This window comes from Stegostoma tigrinum, chromosome 5, assembly GCF_030684315.1.
Source record: "Stegostoma tigrinum isolate sSteTig4 chromosome 5, sSteTig4.hap1, whole genome shotgun sequence".
Classification (NCBI taxonomy): Eukaryota; Metazoa; Chordata; class Chondrichthyes; order Orectolobiformes; family Stegostomatidae; genus Stegostoma; species Stegostoma tigrinum.
In genome coordinates this window covers 51062679-51087663 of record NC_081358.1, presented here as the reverse complement: position 1 = coordinate 51087663, position 24985 = coordinate 51062679, and the positions used below count along the sequence as shown (strand labels likewise).

Genomic DNA, 24985 nt, shown 5'->3' with positions numbered 1-24985 from the left:
ATTAAGAAAATAATTACGTCCTCAAAAAGTTCCAGTAGGCTTCTCAACTATGATTTCTCTTTCATGACATTTTATAATCTTGTTGATTTGTTGAAAATACCCAATCACATCCTCAATACAAGATTTTAATGAGCTGCTAAATCTGTCATGCATTGCTTTTGCTGTAAATGTTGATTTTGCATTGCAAACACTGAAACAACTCATTATTAATAGGGTTACATTAATGCAAGTTGGCAAAGTAATACAACCCAAAGTGTTTCACAGGATCATGAGCAGTTAAAATTTAATAGAAACATTGAAGTATAGAAGGTAGGAGCAGGAGGCCCCATTCGGCCCTTTGAGCCTGCACTACCATTCTTCACGATCATGGCCAATCATCCAACTCAATAGCCTAATCCTGTTTTCTCCCCATACCTTTAGATCCAATTCATCCCAAGTGCCATATCTAGTCACTTCTTGAATACTTTCAAAATTTTGGCATCAACTACTTCCTGTGGTAATGAATTCCATAGGCTCACCACTCTTTGGCTCAATAAAATGTCTCATGTCCGTCCTAAATTGTCTACCCCAAATCCTCAGTGTCCCCTGGTTCTGAACACACAGACCATCAGGAACATCCTCCCTGCAAGTAACCTGCCTAGTGCTGTTAGAATTTTATAAGTCTGAGATCCCCCACCTCATTCATCTGAACTCTAGCGAAAACAACCCCAACCTTGTCAATCTCTTCTCATACATCAGACCCGCCATCCCCGGAAATCAGCCTGATAAACCTTCGCTGTGCTCCGTCAAGAGCAAGAGCAGCCTTCCTTAGAAAAGGAGACCAAAACTGCCCACAATGTTCGAGGTGTGGTCTTGCCAAGGCCCTGTATAACTGCGACAACACATCCCTGTACTCGAAACCTCTCGCAATGAAGGCCAACATGCCATTTGCCTTCTTCACGACCTGCTGCACCTGCATGCTTACCTTGAGAGTGGTGCACAAGGACACCCAAGTCCCGCTGCACCCTCTCCTCTCCCAATTTAGTCATTCCAGTATTAATCTGCCTTTTGAGCCGCATAAAGGAGTAGGAATGAATATTAAGATTTAAAAGTGAAAGTCACCCATAACCCAGAGGATCATGACTAGCTTTCTCATTGGTGAGAGACAATTGATGGTGAGTTTAACCCAAGAGTCACCATGTTTCGTGCAAAAGAGTGAGGTTAAGAAGATGGGGCATTTCACAGTAGCCTCAGCATTACAGGAATTGAACACACAGTTGGCATCACTATTTCAAACCAGCCAACTGAGTTGACCAACCTAATGGACAAAATTTTCTCAGCCTTGTGCTCTCCACTGCCAAGGCTGTTGCACTACTGAATTTGTGGCGATTCACCTCCCTTAAATGCAATACTGTTCACAACCTACATCAGACACTGCTGAAACATAGCTGGAATTGGCACTAAATGGTCTTGGTCAATGTCAACTTGCATTGATCAAGTGTTTGACAATTGCAGCCATTTCAAATTACATCAAATAAGCAACAGTGCTCTCTGATAGCTTCAGAGAAGGCAACATTTCGGGCAGAAACACTTCTTCAGGTTTCGGCCCGAAATGTTGACCTCCCTGCCCCTCAGATGCTGCCTGACCTGCTGTGCTTTTCCAGCTCCACATGTATTGACTCTAGCTTTCAGCATCTGCAGTCCTGGCTGCCCCCAACACTGGTACTTATTATTGGCCACAGGACTACTGAAGAACTGAGGCAAAACAGTACATTACAAACAACTCAAAACCTGGCATTAAAAGAGCAGTCTGTTAAGATTTCCTGTTATTTAGAAACATATTCACTGAAAACTGCCCCAAATGACCAAAGAAAACAAGAGGAGTCAAATCCACTCCAATTCAGAGGTAATAGCTTCACATATACAATGCCTCAATGTGATCCAAAAGTGTCAAATCACTTCACACAATGAACTACATTGAAGGTTAAGGAAGAAATTGGGCAGCAGGTTAATGCATTCCTTCCCATGTTCAATAAAATTAAACATCAATAAATCTGCTTTTTTGATGGAACTGATCCAGACAGAGTTGCTGGCCAGCAACAAGAAGTCTCCCTACAAATATAAGAGCAATGTTATCATCTTTAGTACCCTTTGATATATTGAAGGACAGGAACTTGGGCAATGTAATATAACACTCAGCACTTTACACAACTGTCACTTTACCATCCTCTACTATTCTGACCCTGGATCAAGAACACTAGCATCCAAAGAAAGCTGACAAGTGAAGAATTCAGGAAGCTACCATCACACTGTGCAGATATGGATGTTGACAATCGCTTGGTTCTTCAAGAAGGTTTCTCGCTGTTTGACTTAAGGTGTATTCATGTAGTGCAACCCACCAACAGTCTGGCCAATGAAACTGCCTCCTCACTCAAGGACTTCAGAATAAAACCCAGAATAATTAAGATATAATTTATCGAAATGGTTTATATGCCATGAATCACTGGAAATGAATTAAATGAACCTGCAGCAAATTCAAACTACAAAATGTATTAAAAAAAGCAAACAAACTGAAGGAAAATTAGTGTTGCCGTAGATTCATTGAAGATAGACCGGGGCTACAACGTCCAAAGATGCTTCATAGGAGTGTCTGGTAAACCTGACCACTGTCTTAGCATAGTTGTGTATCAATGCCCTATTGAAATGAACAAATGAAACAAGTCTGGTTTTTAAAGCAAAATTCTAGTTTGAAGTGAAGCCTGAATGACCTGAATTTTTACAATTTAAACATAAGATGTGAGCACCTTGTCTTGGCCAATATTTATTGTCCATCCCTAATTTCCCCAAAGGTAGAAAAGAGCTTCCTTCTTGAACCACTGCAGTCCTTTAGGTGCAGCAACACCAAAAGGGCTGTTGGTAAGTGAATTTTTGGACTTCGTTCCAACAACACTGAAGGAAATGAGATATATTTCCAAGTCAAGGTGGTATGACTTGGAGAATGGAATCTACTTCACCCATCTCTTTCTAGATAGGAGATGCCGCAGGCTTGTAGGTGCTTTGCAAGAGTGAGTTACTGTGTAGATGGTACACACTGCTGCCACCGTGCTTTGCTGATGAAGGGAATTAATATAGAAAAAGTGCCAATCAAGTGAGCTGCTTTGTCCAGGACAGTGTCAAGCTTCTTGAGCATTGTTGTAGATTGTAGACATTTTGGGAGAGAGTCACTGCAGCATTCCCAGCCACTGACCTGCTCTTGTAACCACAATGGAGTTGAATGAATTAGCTGAATAGCTAACAGCAGATCATTTCATGACTAAGGTACAGACACTGTCGTGGTACGACTTCATCTGCTGACATTGCTTATCCCTTGCCTGAGTTTGACAGAAAAGTTCATTGCAAGTTTCTTAACTGACCATATACCTAATGTTGTTTCAGAACACAAAACATAATTGGCACATCTTTGAATTTGGTCTTTTAACTGGATGCTGCCTTGGCTCATGACGTGAAAGATACAGTTATGTTATTGTACTGTCTTCAACTGGCAGAGAAGTAAAATTAACACCAGGACTCTGAAACAAAGGCCCATTTCATATACATATAATGGGCCTTGTGTGATGGAGGGTGTGCTCTGGGACATAAGTACTTCCATGTAACTTAAATTCGACAGATTAAGCTTCTACCAAATACAACTACTACATATAATCACGACTACTTCAGTAATACTTTCTACAGTAGTTGATGCCTTTGTTAAACATATATTCAGTGGGGAAAGAAACTTCAATTGATTTGGTTTTAAATTGTGCAATGGAATAGCACATCACTGGCAAGGCCAGCACTGATCAGCCATCCCCACGTGGTTTGAGAAGGAGGTAAGGTTCCACCTTCTTGAATAATTATCATCCATGTGGTGCAGATTCAACCCCAGTGCTATTAAAAAGGAGAAAAGCAGACTTTTGCCAAGCGACAGTGAAGGAAAAATGATGTCGTACCAAGTTCAGGATGGTTGAGTGGCTTGAAGGTGAACTTTCAGCTGGTGGTGCTTCCCTGTATCTGCTGCCCTTATCCTTCTAGACAGAAGTGGCTATGGAAATGGAAAGTGCTGCTAGAGGAGGCGTGACAAGTTGTAGGTGATAAACACTGCTGCTCTTGTGCACCAGTGGAGGAGGGAGTGAATGATGACGACAATAAATGAGACAAGGTTGACAGAACAAATCATTCTTCACAACAAAATGGGCTGCAAGATTGAAATACAAATTGACATTTTTGAACAAACTTTAGAGAAATGGTAAATTTTCTTTGAATTTTTTGCCTGTGGCATGAAAATTCTGGGTGATGGATATTGGATAACAGGGGAGTCTACTGTACCTTGAAGCTGCCGAGGGCTTAAACTCCGGAATTCCTTCCTTAAATCTTACAGAAACCTCATAATACATTCACTCTTCAACCAGGTTTTCAGCTGTCTGCTTCAATATCACTGCATGAGTCAATGTCAAATCACTGAACTCCTGTGAAGACTCAGAGTTTTACATCGTAAAGGCTCTATATAAATCACTAGTTTTTGTTGTAACTGCAGCAGTTCATTTGCCAGAATTACATTGATGAAATGTGATGAGTTATCACAGCTTCAGCCAAAAAACCCAATAGGACTTATTGCAGATCTGTGCCCTTCTGCCTATTGCTTTAATCACAAAACACTGTTAAAAGGCCTCTATTTTGCATTTTAACGTAAAAGCAGCTATTTTAATTTGCACTGAAAGAAGCAACAGAAGAGACCCTATTGAGTTTGGGATACTCACAGGCATAACCATGTATTGCTGGTTAAGCAGCACAGGATTTTAAGTGGCCTGCCTCATATTAGAGGCGCATTTAAAATTAACATACAATTTGTTTGTTTTAAAATTAAATTACTAATTAGAAACCTATTCTGAAATTCCTGCACTTTGTTATTTTTAACTGATCAGCCAAAGAATGTGTTTTAGTCTTCATTATTATTAATGAGCTGCTAGCAACAGGGAGCTAGGTTTGGTTAAATCCCCAGGCAGATCTTTGTTACTGCTTGTTTATTTTATATAATGTGCGCGCAGCTGGCGATTTTAGAAAAGGGCAGGTTGGAATCATCTTACGATCAGCAAGGGAAAGACAAGCCAAGACAGCGCTGAGTATTTTCAATACTAACTCCAACCACTGGTTCAGGGACAGCACATTTCAAGATTTTGAGCAAATCTTTGCCTGGAGGATAAAGTTACTCCAAGAAACAGCATTTTGTTTAAAAAAAATTGAATCTATCATGTAAATCTGCTACTGCTTTATTTTTACAGAAAGGATGACTTCTTTTTAAAAGTCTCTGTTTTATTATTAAAATCTATGTCTATTCATGCTCACACACTAACAGCATTACCACTTGTCATTCTGCAGTTGACATTTAAATTACTATTGGGTATTTTAAATACTGTTTCTTTGGTCAGAGGCTAACTTCACATATCACCAATAGATCAAGGCAGACTTACGGCCTCCTTCAATTTTACATCTGTAAGCACTCACTGGTGTGCCGAAACATACTGACATACCATCTGTTGTACATTACAACCTTGCCCGAATTACTTAAGGCTTTTCTAACTGATCTCTTTGGATTGTCAAATCACTTTGTATCAGCCTCAGGTTGAAAAGACTGTTAGGCTGTCTAAAAACAAACAGTGACAGCAACGTTTGCTTTAACTGATTCTTTAAAGAAGGGCTTCTCAAAGGCAGGATCGATAGCACAATATTGTGCTCATTAATTTTAGCTGCATCAAGACAACCAACACCTCTTCAGCAGTGGTTATGAAGCAATTCGTAAATTTATCACTTGAATTGATTACAGACTCGCATTCGAAAGAATTCTCCAATTCACTTACATGTCAAATGCAAAACTGCCCAATTCCTTCTGCTTGCCACAGGCTAATTGACAGTTTGAACTTTAAAAATATTTCTGGTCAGTCTTTGATTTTTCACTCCAAACCGAAGTGCTGTCCAGTTCTTGTTGCATTTAGACATGAACCGTTTCAGCACCTGACTTGTCAGGAAAGATGGCAAACATTGTGGAAAACATCAAATCTGATTTATACCTACCCGCTGCATGAGCTCAATTTACCATTTCCCCACCCACCATCTCCATGATTGTTTGGACATGTATGGTGTACCATTGCATAATCTGTTGCATCTACTTCTAAACACTATTCTTAATTGCAATTGGTGAGTCTGGTGTGGAATTTCTGCCATGCCAATCTCCAATTCAATTAGTTTTGTTCCCGAGTACTGCTAGCACTCCAGCAACCATTCATTCATATTCTAATGTCAATTTAATCAACTTTTTATGCACAAATACCACCAAAATTCCTCATCTTTGTAGAGCTACTACACTAGCAACTACCTGCTAATGTGGAAAATTGCCAAGCTGTGTCCAGTGCAAAAAAAAAGGACAAATCCAACTTGCCAATTACTGCACCAGTCTACTCTACTTTGATCAAAGTAATGGGAGTCCTCATTGATAGTGATACCAAATTACACTTCCAAACAATTGACCAGTTTGGGTTCCACCAGGACAATTCAGCCTCTGACTTCTTTACTGTCAGGATCCAAATAAAAACAAGAACTCAAATTCAGGAGCGAGATGAAGGTAGCTGTCCTTTACTTGAAGGAGCCCAAAAAAGAACTCAACTAGGAGAAAACTTGCTGTTTGGAGTCATAACTGGCAGACATGAAAATACTTTTCGTGGCTAGAAGTCAATCATTTCAGCTCCAGGATACCTCTGTAGGGGTCTCTCAAGGTAGTGAACTGGTCACAATCATGATCTTCAATTACCTCCTTTCCATTATAAGGCTAGAAGTGGAAGTGTTTGCTTATGCTTCTACAATGTTCACTGTCATTCACGATACATCAGATACTGAAGCAGTTTGCACCCAAATGAAGTAAGACCTGGACAGCACCCAGGCTTCAGCTGAAAAGTCTCACACAAGTGGCAAGTTAAAGATGGTCATTACAAGAGACAATCAAATTATTGCCTCTTGGTGTTCACAGGCTACAATTCGTTACCATCACCGAATCTCCCACAAACAAAAGCCTGGGGGGGGGGGGGGGGGGTTACCATTCATCAGATAAATATTATTATGGTGACCTGTTCAGAATCCTGCAGTGAGAACTCACCTCCAATATCCCAAGGCAGAAGTCAGGAATGTGATGGAATCACTCCAGCAACTCACTGAAGCTTTTCGAAATACAGGTTCCAAGCCCACAGCCACTACCATCTACTAGGACAAGGCCAGAGGATACATGGGAACAATGCTACTTGCAAGTTCCTTTTCAAGCCTCTCACCAAAACTGACCTGGAAATATATTACAGTTCCTTTTGTATCACTGTCTAAATCCTAGAACTCGCTTGCTTTCAGCACTGAATGTTCCTATATCCCAAATACTGCAGTGGTTCAAGGAGACAGCTTACCACTACCTTCTCCAGGGCAATAAAGGGATGGGCAATAAATGCTGATTCAGCCAACACCATATCCTATGATCAAATAAAAAAAAAAGTGTTAAACTCAGATACAAAATTAGTGATGCCCTGATGGGCATCTTCTAGGCTTCAATCTGTTTCAGCCGAGATTCAACTGTCAGCTGATTTAACTAATCCTAGTACTTGCATAACAGTTTCTTCCTGATTTTAAATTTATATAATGAAATACCTCCAGTTAACATCTCTACAAAGAGCCATATTTAGCCACTGAGGCATGACTTTACATTAAAGAGATAATGGGAACTGCAGATGCTGGAGAATCCAAGATAATAAAATGTGAGGCTGGATGAACACAGCAGGCCCAGCAGCATCTCAGGAGCACAAAAGCTGACGTTTCGGGCCTAGGCCCTTCATCAGAGAGGGGGATGGGGTGAGGGTTCTGGAATAAATAGGGAGAGAGGGGGAGGCAGACCGAAGATGGAGAGGAAAGAAGATAGGTGGAGAGAGTATAGGTGGGGAGGTAGGGAGGGGATAGGTCAGTCCAGGGAAGACGGACAGGTCAAGGAGGTGGGATGAGGTTAGTAGGTAGATGGGGGTGCGGCTTGGGGTGGGAGGAAGGGATGGGTGAGAGGAAGAACAAGTTAGGGAGGCAGAGACAGGTTGGACTGGTTTTGGGATTCAGTGGGTGGAGGGGAAGAGCTGGGCTGGTTGTGTGGTGCAGTGGGGGGAGGGGACGAACTGGGCTGGTTTAGGGATGCAGTTGGGGAAGGGGAGATTTTGAAACTGGTGAAGTCCACATTGATACCATTAGGCTGCAGGGTTCCCAAGCGGTATATGAGTTGCTGTTCCTGCAAACTACGGGTGGCATCACTGTGGCACTGCAGGAGGCCCATGATGGACATGTCATCTAAAGAATGGGAGGGGGAGTGGAAATGGTTTGCGACTGGGAGGTGCAGTTGTTTGTTGCGAACTGAGCGGAGGTGTTCCGCAAAGCGGTCTCCAAGCCTCCGCTTGGTTTCCCCAATGTAGAGGAAGCCACACCGGATACAGTGGATGCAGTATACCACATTGGCAGATGTGCAGGTGAACCTTTGCTTAATGTGGAATGTCATCTTGGGGCCTGGGATAGGGGTGAGGGAGGAGGTGTGGGGGAAGTGTAGCATTTCCTGCGGTTGCAGGGGAAGGTGCCGGGTGTGGTGGGGTTGGAGGGCAGTGTGGAGCGAACAAGGGAGTCACGGAGAGAGTGGTCTCTCCGGAAAGCAGACAGGGGTGGGCATGGAAAAATGTCTTGGGTGGTGGGGTCGGATTGTAAATGGCGGAAGTGTCGGAGGATGATGCGTTGTATCCGGAGGATGGTGGGGTGGTGTGTGAGAACGAGGGGGATCCTCTTTGGGCGGTTGTGGCGGGGGCGGGGTGTGAGGGATGTGTTGCTTGAAATGCGGGAGACGCGGTCAAGGGCGTTCTCGATCCCTGTGGGGGGAAAGTTGCGGTCCTTGAAAAATTTGGACATCTGGGATGTGCGGGAGTGGAATGTCTTATCGTGGGAGCAGATGCGGCGGAGGCGGAGGAATTGGGAATAGGGGATGGAATTTTTGCAGGAGGGTGGGTGGGAGGAGGTGTATTCTAGGTAGCTGTGGGAGTCGGTGGGCTTGAAATGGACATCAGTTACAAGCTGGTTGCCTGAGATGGAGACTGAGGGGTCCAGGAAGGTGAGGGATGTGCTGGAGATGGCCCAGGTGAACTGAAGGTTGGGGTGGAAGGTGTTGGTGAAGTGGATGAACTGTTCGAGCTCCTGTGGGGAGCAAGAGGCGGCGCCGATACAGTCATCAATGTACCGGAGGAAGAGGTGGGGTTTGGGGCCTGTGTAGGTGCGGAAGAGGGACTGTTCCACGTAACCTACAAAGAGGCAGGCATATCTGGGGCCCATGCGGGTGCCCATGGCCACCCCCTTAGTCTGTAGGAAGTGGGAGGAGTCAAAAGAGAAGTTGTTGAGGGTGGGGACGAGTTCAGCTAGGCGGATGAGTGTGTCGGTGGAGGGGGACTGGTCGGGCCTGCGGGACAGGAAGAAGCGGAGGGCCTTGAGGCCATCTGCATGCGGAATGCAGGTGTATTGGGACTGGACGTCCATGGTGAAGATGAAGTGTTGGGGGCCAGGGAATTGGAAGTCCTGGAGGAGGTGGAGGGCGTGGGTGGTGTCACGGTCGTAGGTGGGGAGTTCCTGGACCAAAGGGGAGAAAATGGAGTCCAGATAGGTGGAGAAGAGTTCGGTGGGGCAGGAGCAGGCTGAGACGATGGGTCGACCAGGGCAGGCAGGTTTGTGGATTTTGGGAAGGAGATAGAAACGGGCCGTGCGGGGTTGGGGAACAATGAGGTTGGAGGCTGTGGGTGGGAGGTCCCCTGAGGTGATGAGGTCATGAATGGTGTTGGAGGTGATGAACCGCCTCAACCTCTCCACCCCTCTCACCCACTCCAACCTCTCCCCTGCAGAACGGGCAGCCCTCCGCTCCCACCCCAACCTCACCATCAAACCCGCAGACAAGGGTGGCGCAGTGGTAGTATCTACATCGCCGAGGCCAGACGCCAACTCTCCGACACCACCTCCTACCGCCCCCTCGATCATGACCCCACACCTGAGCACCAAACAATCATCTCCCACACCATTCATGACCTCATCACCTCAGGGGACCTCCCACCCACAGCCTCCAACCTCATTGTTCCCCAACCCCACACGGCCCGTTTCTATCTCCTTCCCAAAATCCACAAACCTGCCTGCCCTGGTTGACCCATCGTCTCAGCCTGCTCCTGCCCCACCGAATTCTTCTCCACCTATCTGGACTCCATTTTCTCCCCTTTGGTCCAGGAACTCCCCACCTACGACCGTAACACCACCCACGCCCTCCACCTCCTCCAGGACTTCCAATTCCCTGGCCCCCAACACCTCATCTTCACCATGGACGTCCAGTCCCAATATACCTGCATTCCGCACGCAGATGGCCTCAAGGCCCTCCGCTTCTTCCTGTCCCGCAGGCCCGACCAGTCCCCCTCCACCGACACACTCATCCGCCTAGCTGAACTCTTCCTCACCCTCAACCACTTCTCTTTTGACTCCTCCCACTTCCTACAGACTAAGGGGGTGGCCATGGGCACCCGCATAGGCCCCAGCTATGCCTGCCTCTTTGTAGGTTACGTGGAACAGTCCCTCTTCCGCACCTACACAGGCCCCAAACCCCACCTCTTCCTCCGGTACATTGATGACTGTATCGGCGCCGCCTCTTGCTCCCCACAGGAGCTCGAACAGTTCATCTACTTCACCAACACCTTCCACCCCAACCTTCAGTTCACCTGGGCCATCTCCAGCACATCCCTCACCTTCCTGGACCTCTCAGTCTCCATCTCAGGCAACCAGCTTGTAACTGATGTCCATTTCAAGCCCGCCGACTCCCACAGCTACCTAGAATACACCTCCTCCCACCCACCCTCCTGCAAAAATTCCATCCCCTATTCCCAATTCCTCCGCCTCATCTGCTCCCACGATAAGACATTCCACTCGCGCACATCACAGATGTCCAAGTTCTTCAAGGACCGCAACTTTCCCCCCACAGTGATCGAGAACGCCCTTGACCGCGTCTCACGCATTTCCTGCAACACATCCCTCACACCCCGCCCCAACCGCCCAAAGAGGATCCCCCTCGTTCTCACACACCACCCCACCATCCTCCGGATACAACGCATCATCCTCCGACACTTCCGCCATCTACAATCCGACCCCACCACCCAAGACATTTTTCCATCCCCACCCCTGTCTGCTTTCCGGAGAGACCACTCTCTCCGTGACTCCCTTGTTCGCTCCACACTGCCCTCCAACCCCACCACACCCGGCACCTTCCCCTGCAACCGCAGGAAATGCTACACTTGCCCCCACACCTCCTCCCTCACCCCTATCCCAGGCCCCAAGATGACAATCCACATTAAGCAGAGGTTCACCTGCACATCTGCCAATGTGGTATACTGCATCCACTGTATCCGGTGTGGCTTCCTCTACATTGGGGAAACCAAGCGGAGGCTTGGACACCGCTTTGCAGAACACCTCCGCTCAGTTCGCAACAAACAACTGCACCTCCCAGTCGCAAACCATTTCCACTCCCCCTCCCATTCTTTAGATGACATGTCCATCATGGGCCTCCTGCAGTGCCACAATGATGCCACCCGTAGTTTGCAGGAACAGCAACGCATATTCCGCTTGGGAACCCTGCAGCCATATGGTATCAATGTGGACTTCACCAGTTTCAAAATCTCCCCTTCCCCAACTGCATCCCTAAGCCAGCCCAGTTCGTCCCCTCCCCCCACTGCACCACACAACCAGCCCAGCTCTTCCCCTCCACCCACTGCACCCCAAAACCAGTCCAACCTGTCTCTGCCTCCCTAACCTGTTCTTCCTCTCACCCATCCCTTCCTCCCACCCCAAGCCGCACCCCCATCTACCTACTAACCTCATCCCACCTCCTTGACCTGTCCGTCTTCCCTGACCTGATCTATCCCATCCCTACCTATGCTCTCTCCACCTATCTTTCCTCTCCATCTTCGGTCCGCCTCCCTCTTTCTCCCTATTTATTCTAGAACTCTCACCCCATCCCCCTCTCTGATGAAGGGTCTAGGCCCGAAACGTCAGCTTTTGTGCTCCTGAAATGCTGCTTGGCCTGCTGTGTTCATCCAGTCTCACATTTTATTACTTTACATTAAAGGCTTGTTTTTCCTCTGGGACCTACAAGCTTCTCTTGTCCTTTGACAGTAACAATTTATTTTTGGATTTAATTAGTTTTCCTAGGATCAATACCACCATAACACAGCAGGACTATTTCTTTGCTCGTTTTCCAAGTGTAAATACATTATTTCCCACACCACAAATGAAAAGTCATTCTCTTTACACAGAGTTGAGAGAGCATGGAATGAGTTGCCAGCAGCAGTTGTGGAAGCAAGGTCATTGGGGTCATTTAAGAGACTGCTGGACAGGCACATGGTCACAGAAATTTGAGGGTGCACACATGAGGATCAATGGTCGGCACAACATTGTGGGCTGAAGGGCCTGTGATGTTCTATGTTCTATGTTCTATGTTCTATGTTCTATGTTCTATGTTCTATGTTCTATGTTCTATGTTCTATGTTCTATGTTCTATGTTCTATGACATCTTCAGTAGCAAAAGCAATAGTGCTCACTCAACAGAATGACAGGCTTTCTGAAGAGCCCAGGGCAAATGCAGAGAGGTAACTAGGTTTAAATACAGAACCTCATGGTTTGGCCTGATGTGCAAAGAGAAGTTTCACACTTTCACAAAACATTCTTTACTACTTTACAAGGCTAACAATCTTTCAAGTGCCACAGCTGCTATCTTTTTCAACATTTGGCAACATGCGCAAGACGCCATTCCTAGATTACATCCTCTCTACAACTCAGCAAGGAAATTATTTGACACAATTGGAAAACAATTTCCAGTGATCTGTTCAGATTGCTATTTGCCTCAATTTTTATTTACTTCTGTTTAATTGCTGGGAACCTTCAAATTCTACAATATTGAGTTCTTCCATGTATATCCAAGCTAGATGAACTTGTGTCCTTTTCTGCACTGCCTTTAGATTTTCTGTTCCCCAAGGTGTTAACACTTTTATGTAACAGTCACTGTCTGGTGCAGTGTCTGACTAACCATTGCTATGTGTAAATTTCAACCAGAAATATTGGTAGTTATTTAACTACAGAAACAGAGGAGTGGTTCAAACATGACTCCTGAAAACTTGACCTCTGCTGGAAAGCAAAAGACCCTCATGATTTCCTTTCCAGTAATTCCAGTATACTCCCGTTTTTCCAAGTCAGAAATGTGGACCACTGATCAGGCACACACCTCGTTACATTATCAGTTATCTCAGCTAACTTCACTCAGAAGATTATTTTAACTCAAATCTAGCACTAGCTCCTAACACATTGCAAATATGTTTCAAATTTGCAGAACAGCATTTTCCCTAAAAAAAAAGTGGTTGCTTTCCATTCAAACATTAGTCCATCAACTACAATTGCAGGAAGAAATAAAATCTGAAGGATTAGGGAGACAGGGGGTCGTTAAGAAAGCATTTAGCATGCTTGCTTTCATCGCTCAAACCACTGAGTACAAGAGTTGGGACATTATGTTGTGGAGGCCACTTTTGGAGTACTGTATACAGAATTGGATGCCCTGCTATAGGAAGGATATTATTAAATTGGAGAGCATTCAGAAAAGATTTACCAGAACGTTGCCAGCACGGGAGAATTTGAGTTATGTGGATAGACTGGGACATTTTTCCACTAGAGTGCAGGGGGTTGAGGGGTGACCTTACAGAGGTTTATAACAGAGGTGAATAACAGGAGGTCTTTTCCCTACATCTACCCCTGGAAAAAAAGAACTAACCTCTATCCACAACACAAATCCAACTTGGTCCATTAGTACACTTCCAGTCCACCTTCAACTATCAGAAAAGGAATGGCAAAAGTAATCAACCACATTGAAAAAAACATAATTGCTAACATTTTGCTTATCATAGCCCAATCTGTGATCTACCAGGGCCAATCTTAACTTTCGGCTTGAGTAAAGGCTTGGCATAGCCATGGGCAAAACAGCTGAATTCCAGAATGCATTGATGTCAACTGCAATCAGATACTTGACCATGGAACCTTATCAACATTAAAATCTTGTGTGGAGTGAATATTAGCAGTCAATGACTATCTCTAATGGGAGGAAGTCTATCATTTATCTTAACACCCAAACCCTCACTATTGCCAATCCAAGCGGTGGTCACCAACCACATAGGAGAGAAACCACTGTATCACTTGGAAATGAATGTACCAGTTGAATTTGTGTTCTATTTTGAAATGTACAGGAGAGGTCAGACAATAGTTAGAGGGTTAATGGCAGGAGTCGTGGCAGTGTGGAGGAACAGAGGGATCTTGGGGTCCACGTCCATAGATCCCTCAAAGTTGCTACCCCAGTTGATAGTGTTGTTAAGACAACATATGGTGTGTTGGCTTTCATTGGCAGGGTGATTGAGTTTCAGAGCCAAGAGATTATGCTGCAGTTCTATAAAACTCTGGTTAGACCAGACTTGGAATATGGTGTTCAGTTCTGGTCACCTCATTACAGGAAGGACATGGAAGCTTTAGACAGAGCACAGAGGAGATTTACCAGAATGCTGGCTGAAGTGGAGGGCAGGTCTTATGAGGAAAGGTTGATGGCACTAGGGCTTTTCTCATTGGAGCGAAGTAGGATGAGAGGTGACTTGATAGAGGGGTACAAGATATGAGAGGCAACGATAGAGTGGATAGCCAGAGACTTGTACTCCAAGGCAGAAATGATTATTATGAGAGGGCATAATTTTAAGGTGATTGGAGGAAGGTATAGGGGAGGTGTCAGAGGTAGGTTCTTTACACAGTAGTGGGTGCGTGGAATGTACTGCCAGCGGCAGTAGACTCAGATACATTAGGAACATTTAGGGAGCTCTTGGATAGGCACATGGACAACTGTAAAATGAAGGGTATGCAGGTTAGTTTGATCTTAGAGCAGGATAACAGGTCGGCACAATGAAGCACAACACAATCGTGGGCTGAAGGGCCTGTTTGGCCTGTATTGTTCGATATTCTATGCTCCTTCTATGACCAGGACTGTCATTTAACTGTCAAGAGAATTAGAGCTGGTTAAAAGGTTAGATATTCCACTATGATTCCCCAAAGAATTTCAATCCCTGACAAATTACAAGTCAGAAGCATGATGGAATCCTGCTCACATGTTTGGAATAGGCACAAGGGCAAGAACACTCAAAATACTCATCACCTGTTGTCCCCAATCCTTTTAAGAACAAGATCACTGAATTGGAGTACAACCTAGGATCTACCTCCAAAAATACAGAATAAAGAGATAACAAAGTGTGGAGCTGGATGAACACAGCAGGCCAAGCAGCATCTTACGAGCACAAAAGCTGATGTTTCGGGTTTATTTTTAGTGCTATAAAAATCAAAACCACATGTGTACAATCCAACTTTTCCTCAACTCCCCCAAGACTCCAGGTAACACCAATAAACAGTACATTATTTAGCAGTGTCTTGATTTCTGAGTTGTAATTTAAATCTGCAAATTCTGTACAATCCATCAAATGACAGAGGCTGGCACGTTACTTAGACTTCATTACCTTCACTTGGGAGAATATTGAATCACAGAGGCACATTGAACTTAAGTCATTTGGTTTCTTAAGTCACTTCATTTCAAAACACAGGATGACATAACAGAAGAATATCTGCTTCTGCATCCCCAAAAAGCACTGTCTCCTAACCAGACTTTCTGCTCAATATCATTTCAGAGCAATTATCTCTATAAGTTAACTCCACTGTATGGTAAAATCACACAGTGGTCACCTCCAGCCAGTCCCATTCCAATACAACTACATCTGATACCTACCCAACAGTGTTTAACAAAGTTACTGCCTGTCCTTGACAAAAATCTAATTTTTGTCATTCACTGCATTTCTAGACTACTGTCAATTATCATAAAGTTTGGTCGTCAGCCCACCAAGGATTGGATTAAGGACTGGATTTGTAACAAAATATCATGTCTGTCTCATCACATCAAATTCTTGAAATTGCCTGTTAAATTTGTCCCCTAATGTCCTCAAGTACGCACTCTCATCTTCTGTTTGGGACCATCTTCCTTTGTCTTTGATCTTTCCTCCCCCAGTATTTTCTCTAGACTCAGAAGTGTTCCTGTGCTTTTTGTTCAAATTGTGAGGATCACAGATCCAGTTTCAATATGAATGCATTCACAGCCCTGATCAAACGTGCTAAGGCTCCGACCTATCTTTGCAGTTCATAGTTCAGTTTTGACTTGTGTCTGATTTTAGTTTTCAGTTGTGTTTAAAGAACCTAAAGTCAAGCAACATTGTGTTGTCTGGCCGGTCACTGCATATTTTCAGAGAAACGACAACTTCAGGCATCAGATATAAAACTTTGCAGGACCTTACCTCAACTTAACACCTCACATCAGCATGGAGGACTTGTTCACCAAATGCAGCATAGAAATTCAGTAAGGATTTAAATAAGTCACATTTAAGGGGTCTTGCTCAAATAGAATTTCCAGAAACAGGGTTTGTGCAGTGGCATGACAATCAACGTGCACATGATGAAACAATGTGGGCAGGTAGTGAGGTCAAATATCAGAGACTCTGCAAGTCAATTGTGGTTGGTGTAGAGTTGTTTTCAACACACCAATGGGACAATGCTCACCAATTTTAGTGACCAACCCATTCACCATCCAAAAATATCTGCTCGCTCCAGCATTGGTGTATGACTGCTGCAGTGGATACAGTCTGCAGGATGCAAGTCTCCAAGGCTCTGAATGCCATCTCTTAAACTGATCACAACCTCTATGAATGACGCGGCTGCTGGTGATTAGGAACACCACTGTTTTGTAGTCACACACCCCCTTTATTAGGATATAAAAACGCCATTCTTTTGTCATCAAATCCTGGAATTTCTTTCATAACAGCACAAAAGGAACACCTAAACCATTTGGACAGCACAGGGGCAGCACCTAAACTAGACAGACCACCACAAGGTAAGGTAGCAATGGGAAATAAATTCCAGAGACAACCAAATCCCAAGAAAAGTAAGTGTTGCACAGTTGCTGTGAAATAGATGCTCTTATTATACCTGCTTTGGTGTTCTCTGGATCAGGTTCTACTACACTCAAAAGGGGATTCCTCGCTACTCTCCTAAATATGACATTTTAGTTTAATCAAAGCAAACTCTATTTTCCAAACAAGTAAAAATGGTAACTTTCCAAGTCAAATTCCCCTCTTACTGAATGGCTGAAACATTACAGACAGTTTTGCATAGTGCATCAGCTCTCTTCACATACTGTTGGTTAACAGTCATTTGTTTTAGATAATCTGAAGCAGATTAAAAGAAACAAACAGTCTATATTTAGATATTAGGTATCAAGGAATTACTTGAAAAATTAGTACACAGTTAAGACAAATACATGAAAACTATCCATGTCATCCCAACATCATGCAGACTACTGAAATAATTTATCCTCAAATTCTAAACACAGAATTTTTCATTAATTCTGTGCTAGTTACTTTACAGAAGACCTGAACTTGGAATACCTGATATACTGTTTAAAAAAGATAAATTAACAATTCAGTCCTGTAATTAAAATTGTCCACTCTAGATATACCCAAGGATAATGTATCAGGGAAAAATTTGACTGTGCAGTTTTGCTTCCTCTGATTGTTGGGTTTATGATTCATGTCTGTTGATTTATTTTTGTTATTCATGAAAAATGGCCAAAACATTCAAGGTAGGGAATGGGGCAACGGGCCACGACGATAAACAAACTAACATCTGGTTCTGTTCCAAAGGAGCACTGTTGGCATTTTAAAGATATTTATTATAAATGTGTGTCATGTCCCAAGTAAACAGCAAGGGCAGTGTACATGACCAGCCCAACAAAACATTCCTCAATAACAACAACATACAGAGTAATTATTTAAGAAGGATCCTCAAATGTTATGTCTCCCCCAAAAAAGGAACAATTTGTTATTCTGTGTCCCCACTGGTGAAGATATTACTTTTCACATCTGAAAATAACGATGGTATGACCAGATCTTTTTGGTCAGATAGAAACCGTCTTAGCTTAAGTATTTCTGAATTTTAATCTATAATGAAACCAGACAGGAAAATAATCAATTCATTTGATTTTCTAGAATTTGAATTGCCTTGAAAGAAATTTTGTTTAAATCATAATGAAAAAAATGAGAATTTATCCACAGGTCTACAAAGAAACTGTAATAATTTTGTTCTTAGAACAAGGACAATAAACAACTCAAGGTACCAACTGGTTGCAAAAGAAAAAAGTTTGCTTCACTTTAGCAGATCTATAAATAACCACTAGTTTTCTAACCAACCTGTTCAGAGACAGTATTACACATCTCTGGAGCAGATGGGACTTGAACTCTGGCATCCCAGTCCAGGGATAGGGACACTACCACCATGCTGCAAGAGGGTCCCCTAAATTATGCAACAATTAAACAAGATAAGCAAGAGCTTAATCAGAAACCCAACAGTGCATTACCAAATAAAATGATCGGCCCACAAGGTCAAAATCACTGTACCATGCAACGAATTGATATAAATCAAACCTTCACAGCATTCAAACTTGCAAATTAGTAAAGGGTTATTGCAATTCCCAACAAAATGTTTGAACATTCTCACCGGGGGCACAGGCCAACACCTGTACTAAGTTAACAGTGTAGTGATCCTCAAACTGAAATTTGTTACAACTTATAGAAATTACCGTCTAAACAGTCCCACCGAAACACAGCTAGTAACTTTTCATTTCATTATGCTAGTAGCCAGGTATCTTAGTCAACTTTTACTTTAATAGACTGGAAATGGAGACCTCACCAAGTGCTGAAGTGAAGAACGGAAGGATTTGCTCCAAGTCCTATAACCCAGCAACAAAAGCATTACACAAACACCTGCTCAAATACCTGCAACTCATCGTCTGAGATGATGCATTATTAGATTTGTAACACTACACACTCAGGATTGTTTATGGTAGGAAACATTATTCCACGTTTCAATTTAATCCGAAAGGCCTGAGTTTACAGATAGAAGACACTTAGCCACTACGTCGTGCTACTGTATTAGTCAATAATCATGACATTTTCAGGTCAAGATTTTAAAAACTTTCAAACAGCAACACACACAAACCTATGACAGACATCTACATGATCAAAGGGAGCAATTCAATCCAGAGCCACCTGATTATCAAAATCCTGGTGACAAAGTGTGATGATGGATGTTTAACTATACCATCTGCAAGGCCTTCCAACAAAAGGAATCTTTTAAGCATTTTCTCGAGGTGCTGAATCATTTGCTCAATCGACTCATTTTACAATACGAATTATCACATCAGTTATCTAGGGACTTAGAAATTCTGATCCTGTGATTTAAATTGACCACTGCTGCAGTCTTCTGATCCCCCGCCCCAAAACAAAAATAAATATGAACTTTCAAAAGTTGAAGCCCCTTAGTTGTCTGTTCCAGCGCCCCCTCCCCATACGACTAGCCTTGGTACAGTAAACTCAGGGACAGCAATATTCCATGCAACAAATTTCCCACCCACCCAGCATTCAGATGGCAATGAAAAGTTGTTTCCACCACTGCACAACTGAAGGTCCATGTGCCAATTATTATTATGCACAACTGTCCACAAATAAGTGCTGGTGATAAGGGACAACTGTCTTCCAGTGATTTCAGCGGCTGGAGAGCGAGCAGCAACGCAGAGTGGAGCCCATAAGTGGCTTTCACATGCGCTGGGGCTGCTGGGAGCGTTGTACCTCCATAGTTGCTGCTCTTCAGCCACTCAAGCAGAAAAACTCAGTCGGTAACCCCTCTGCTAAAACCACCCACCGTAAATTATCCTACAGGTGATCCCGTCAAGTGCCCTGGCTTCAGTCTCACGCGGCAGCATTGACTGAACTAAATCAGGGTGGTGTACATGACTCATACTCCATGAGAGCTAACTCGCTGTCTCCACCCTCCACACTGCCTCACCCCTCTATATGAGGCATGTGCAAAGTTAGCATCTGCCGGGGTTTGGAAACGCAGCTAGAGGCACTGGACGATGTGGCACAGTCACGCTTCCAGTTACATCCTTCCAGATAATTTGGACTTCTAATTTCCTTCTGAAAGGCCTAGCCCCCTTATCATCTCCCCGAGCTCGTTTCTCTTTGCAACTGCACTAACATCTCGCTCTGCGATCTTAACCGCTATTAAAATTTGTTGTCGAGACTATAGAGTAAACTCAAAACACAACACACCGAAACGTAACCTAGAGGAACCATGCGCTTGAGATATTTCACTGAAGTCAAAAGCAAGTCGGGAGTGAAAGCAGAAGACAAATAGATATGGAAACCAGCAGGTTAATTCCAGCCAGTTCAGGAAAAAAAACCGTTTCATTTTAAATTCGCTGCCGACAAATAAGGTCTCTCTCCCAGTTTATAACCAAACCCATTTCATGATAAATCCAAGAGAAATGGATCTCTAAACCAGGAATTGTAAATATCAAGTATCAGAGTTTAATGCACAGATAACGGGGTTGTGTGTCTGTGGGTGTGCGCGCGCGCGCTATTTCTAACTGTACTCATGATGGTTAAGTCACTTAAAACAGCAGTAATCTGAAGATACCCAATTTACAATGTTATCAGAGACCATTTTACATATTCCATCCTCTTTCCCATTTCAAAGCACTAAAAATTGCAGACATCTCTAGTTCTGATGGCAGCAACGTCAAAACCTGACTTCAAAGGTGCAACCATAAACAGTGAGAAATGGAGCAAGCATACAGCTATGTGCAAGCACAAAACAGTGAGCGTCTTCTAAAAACAGCATTCCAAAAACAAAAATTAAGTCTTCAGTTACAAAAAGACAAGATGCCGGAGAAAGTCTGGGCGCATCTATGAAAGGGGAGGCAAAGTCAACTGTTTCAATTGAAAACAGAGATCTTAAAAATTGAACGCTTTCTCTCCCCACAGATGTTGCCGGTACTGCTGAATTTCACTAGCGGTTTCACGTTACTCCAGATTTACAGCGTCCGCAGTATTTTAGTTTTAAGTCTTCAGTAACCTACTTTAATTCATTTCTTCCACAATGACCACGTGTATTACATTCAGTAACGACTTAGTTTCCCTGTCTGACTAATTTTCAAGTCTCTCTCTGTGTGCGTCTCTCCCTCATGTTGCGCGAACTGACCGTATTCCTCCCTCTCCAGTCAAAGTTCACGGCTCCTTTATGCCCTGCCTCCTTCTCCAGCCCAGCCTTCATGGCACAAAGTTCCCCGTTCGCCTGGGACAGAGCCACATCTTCAGTAGCTCTTTTCTCCCGCGGCACCCACTCAGCAACGCCGCACTGACAAGCCAGACACAAAGCCCTCGTTGATAGTGTGGAGCTGGAGCAGCAGTCCTGAAGAAGGGTCTAGGCCCGATATGTCGACTCTCCGACTCCTGTGATGCTGCCTGATCTGCGTTCCTCCAGCTCCACATTGTTTCGACTCTTGACTCCAGCAGCTACAGTTCTTGCTATCTCCCAAATACAGAGCCCTTGTCATTTCACCGCTGTTCGCTTACCTTGTGCTATCGCCATGGACTCGAACCTCTGGAGCTCCTGCAACAGACTCTTCCTCTCCTTCGAGTGCAGGCTGTAGATAAAGTCTCGGGCTCCCTGAGAAGTATTCAGGGGCTCCACCGGCTCCTTGGCCGAATGGGTGCCGAGGCAGCGCGGGGTAAAAGCAGCGGTGGTAGCATTAAAACAGGACAGCAACGAAGGGGCAGGGGGGAAGAACGGACAGCTTTCGCTTCTCCTTCCAGAGCCGAGGCTACACACCAGAGTCCGGGCGGGTCGCAAAACTCTCCTTAGGCAGGGGACCAGCAGCAGCATGGCGAATGCAGGGAATGAAAAGCGATCGAGTAAGAGAATGGGAATAAAGAATAAAACGAAAAAGTCTTGACTTTACGGAGTAATTGGGAGAATGGTGTAACCACCCCAGTCGAAAACGAAGCTCGGCCTTACTGTAGCATTATCTGCGGTTGGCAACACCACATTCGGAGGTTCTAAATTCCAAAGTCGAGAACCCCTCCTCCCAGCGGCTACACCGAATAGATGAGCCAGGCTCCAATACGTAGGCGTGCACTTCCGGCCCCTCCACGCCCATGCTGGTCCGAGGCACGAAGGGACATGTAGTTTCTCCCGCGTTCCTCTTCCCGCAACCCATTGGGCGCGACTACAACTCCCGAGAGCGCCTCTGCGTCTCTACGCAAGCGCAATGAGGTCAGGTACGAGCACCTTCAGCTGGCTGTCAATCACCTAAGGGGCAAGGCAACGATCTGTCAGAGGTCATTCGCGATGAATCGCCGGCAACCGCAGGGCGTGAGTTGTACCCAGGTTTTTGCGTTCATCCGCGTCCTTCTGATTCATGGATTTCCGAACAGCCTATTTTGCACGAATACAGGAATACGGAACTGCTCGTTATCTTTACACGGCCAGGAGCATCAGACTCATACATTGCGCTAATCATTTGATAAACTTTTGTTCTTTCCTCTGGTTATGACTAAAGTTTTTGCACGTCTGTTTGTGGCATCGCATAATCTACAGGCGTCCCCGATTTACAGACATCCAAATTAGGAATGCTTGTACTTACGAACACATTCTCATACAAGGGTGTGATTTTAAAGATCTGACGCACAAACATTTCCTAGATTTAGGAATGACTCCTTTATGTGGTGCTACATTGTGTTTCGATTTGTGTACAAATCGATTTGCGAATGGAATCCTGAACATAATTTATTTGCAACCTGGGCTCTGTCTTTATATAAACGATATATTTATGTATGTTATTTCTCCCAACCTGCAGATGTTGGCACCACAAGTTAAGATAGATGTGAAGATTTTAGAATCGCTTTCATAGAGATTAGTCGGAATAGTTCCAGAGATAAGGGATTACAGCTACAGTGCTCAGAAGATAAAGAGATTAGATAAATGCATTTAAAATCATGGAGGGTTTGGACAGAAAAAGAGAAACTGTTTCCCATGGCTAAAGGGTCAAGAACCAGAGGCCACAAATTGAAAGTGATTGACGAAAGAACAGAGGACATATGAGGAAAATCTTTTTTTGAAATGAGTTATGTTAATGATAAATATAAATGATCAATATTCAACCTTCATCATCTCATTTTAATATCTGAAATCTTTCATGGACAAAAGTGAATTTTTAAAAAATGACTGATCTAAAATGGCAGCTGTAATCACTTGAAGAGTTTCTGCCAAGGTCATGAAGCCATCAATAAACAATGATTAATTTGAGCCAAAATTCACATTATTATAAAAAGTGTTGAAAATCAGATCAGTATCTTCTAGTTGATTCACACATTTCTGTCAAGTTAACATTAGAATGGAAGTTGCCTCTCGATCTTCTGGCTTTGAGAGCTAACGATGTCAGATACCAACATGCTACCAACATACACAAATATATTTTAACAGCTGCTTCTGTGTTGCAGTGCAGAAGCAAGGAAACATGGATTTGTAAGCAAGAACTAGGAAACTCTGTTCCATCTTCAAATTCAGTGCCCAGTGAAAAAAACTCGAAACAACAGTCACTCACCAAGGACCCAGGGATCCACAAGCTTCACCACTACTGAAGAGCCAAGGAGACAGTTGAATAGTCAGATTCAGGTCACTCTCAAAACTCAACATTCAAAGACATTTAAACTGAAATTGCTTGACATCCTGCCAGTACTTGACACCATCCCCAGCTTTTTTAAGCTTATTATCTATGGTTATGTGTTGTTTTTTAGATTAGATTCCCTACAGTATGGAAACACGCCCTTCAGCCCAACATCCCACCCAGACCCATCCCCCTATAACCCACACAGCCCTGAACACTATGGGCAATTTAGTATGGCCGATCCACCTAGCCTGCACATCTTTGGACTGTGGGAGGAATCTGGACCACCTGGAGGAAACCCACACAGACACAGGGAGAATGTGCAAACTCCACACAGACAGTCACCCGAGGTTGGAATTGAACCCAGGTCTCTAGCGCTGTGAGGCTGCAGTGCTAACCACTGAGCCACTGTGCCACCCCATTTGTTTGGTTATTATTTTCTCAGGGTTACTGGATAAAATTCCTCTCTCATTCACTCAAGAAAGCCTTGTAATTTCACTCCCTCATTTTGATTGAGTTGAATACATTTTAATTGAAACGTGATAAATACAGGCAAAACAAAACATATTAGTTGCTAACAACTGAGAAGGATTTAAAAAGAAAGGAGCCAATCACCCCTTCTCACTACATCGTAACAAATTAATGGAAAGCTCTGAGGGCAAGGGTCTTTTTTAATTGTTCACAGATGTCAGCATCATTGGCCAGGCCAGTATTTATTGCCCATTGGCCAGAGGGCAGATAAGAGTTAACCACGTTGCTGTGAGCCTGGAATCACATCTTGGCCAGATCAGATAAGGATGGCAGATTTCCTTCCGTACATGTCATGAGTGAATCAAAGAGGTTTTTAATGACAATTGACAGTGTTTATTTGGTCACCATTAGGCCAGCTTTTAATTCTAGATATTTTGTTGAATTCAAATTTCACTATTTATCATGAAGAACATTCACCTGGGGTTCTGGGTTACTTGTTCAGTGACACTGTTGCTTTGGATGTGAGTTTGCTCGCTGAGCTGGAAGGTTCGTCTTCAGATGTTTCGTCACCTTTTTTTTTCTTTGAAGGATGTACAAAAAAAACATATTTATACACCTACCCAGTCATACAAGCCGGGTTACCCAAGGGGTACATACACCAACGAAAGGAAAAAAAACAAACAAACAAAGAAGATAAAAAAATCAAAGCAAATAAAATACCCTGGTAGTCGTCACCCCGCACAGTCCCAGTTG

At 43.8% G+C, this 24985-nt stretch overlaps 1 protein-coding gene across 3 annotated transcripts in view; it reads right to left on the bottom strand.

Annotated features, from left to right (window-relative positions):
- Positions 1-22217, bottom strand: part of tmem65 (transmembrane protein 65) — a 57705-nt gene extending 35488 nt beyond the window's left edge. For 2 of the 3 annotated variants that reach the window (XR_007247413.2, XM_048529606.2), the window contains exon 1: positions 21669-22217. Coding sequence is in view for 2 of the 3 variants with exons in the window: in XM_048529606.2 (XP_048385563.1) it covers positions 21669-21978 (310 nt within the window). In the remaining variant the exon portion in view is untranslated. The remainder of the gene's footprint in view (positions 1-21668) is intronic. The other variant, XM_048529607.2, reaches the window with a different exon arrangement.
- Positions 22218-24985: the final 2768 nt, after the last annotated feature.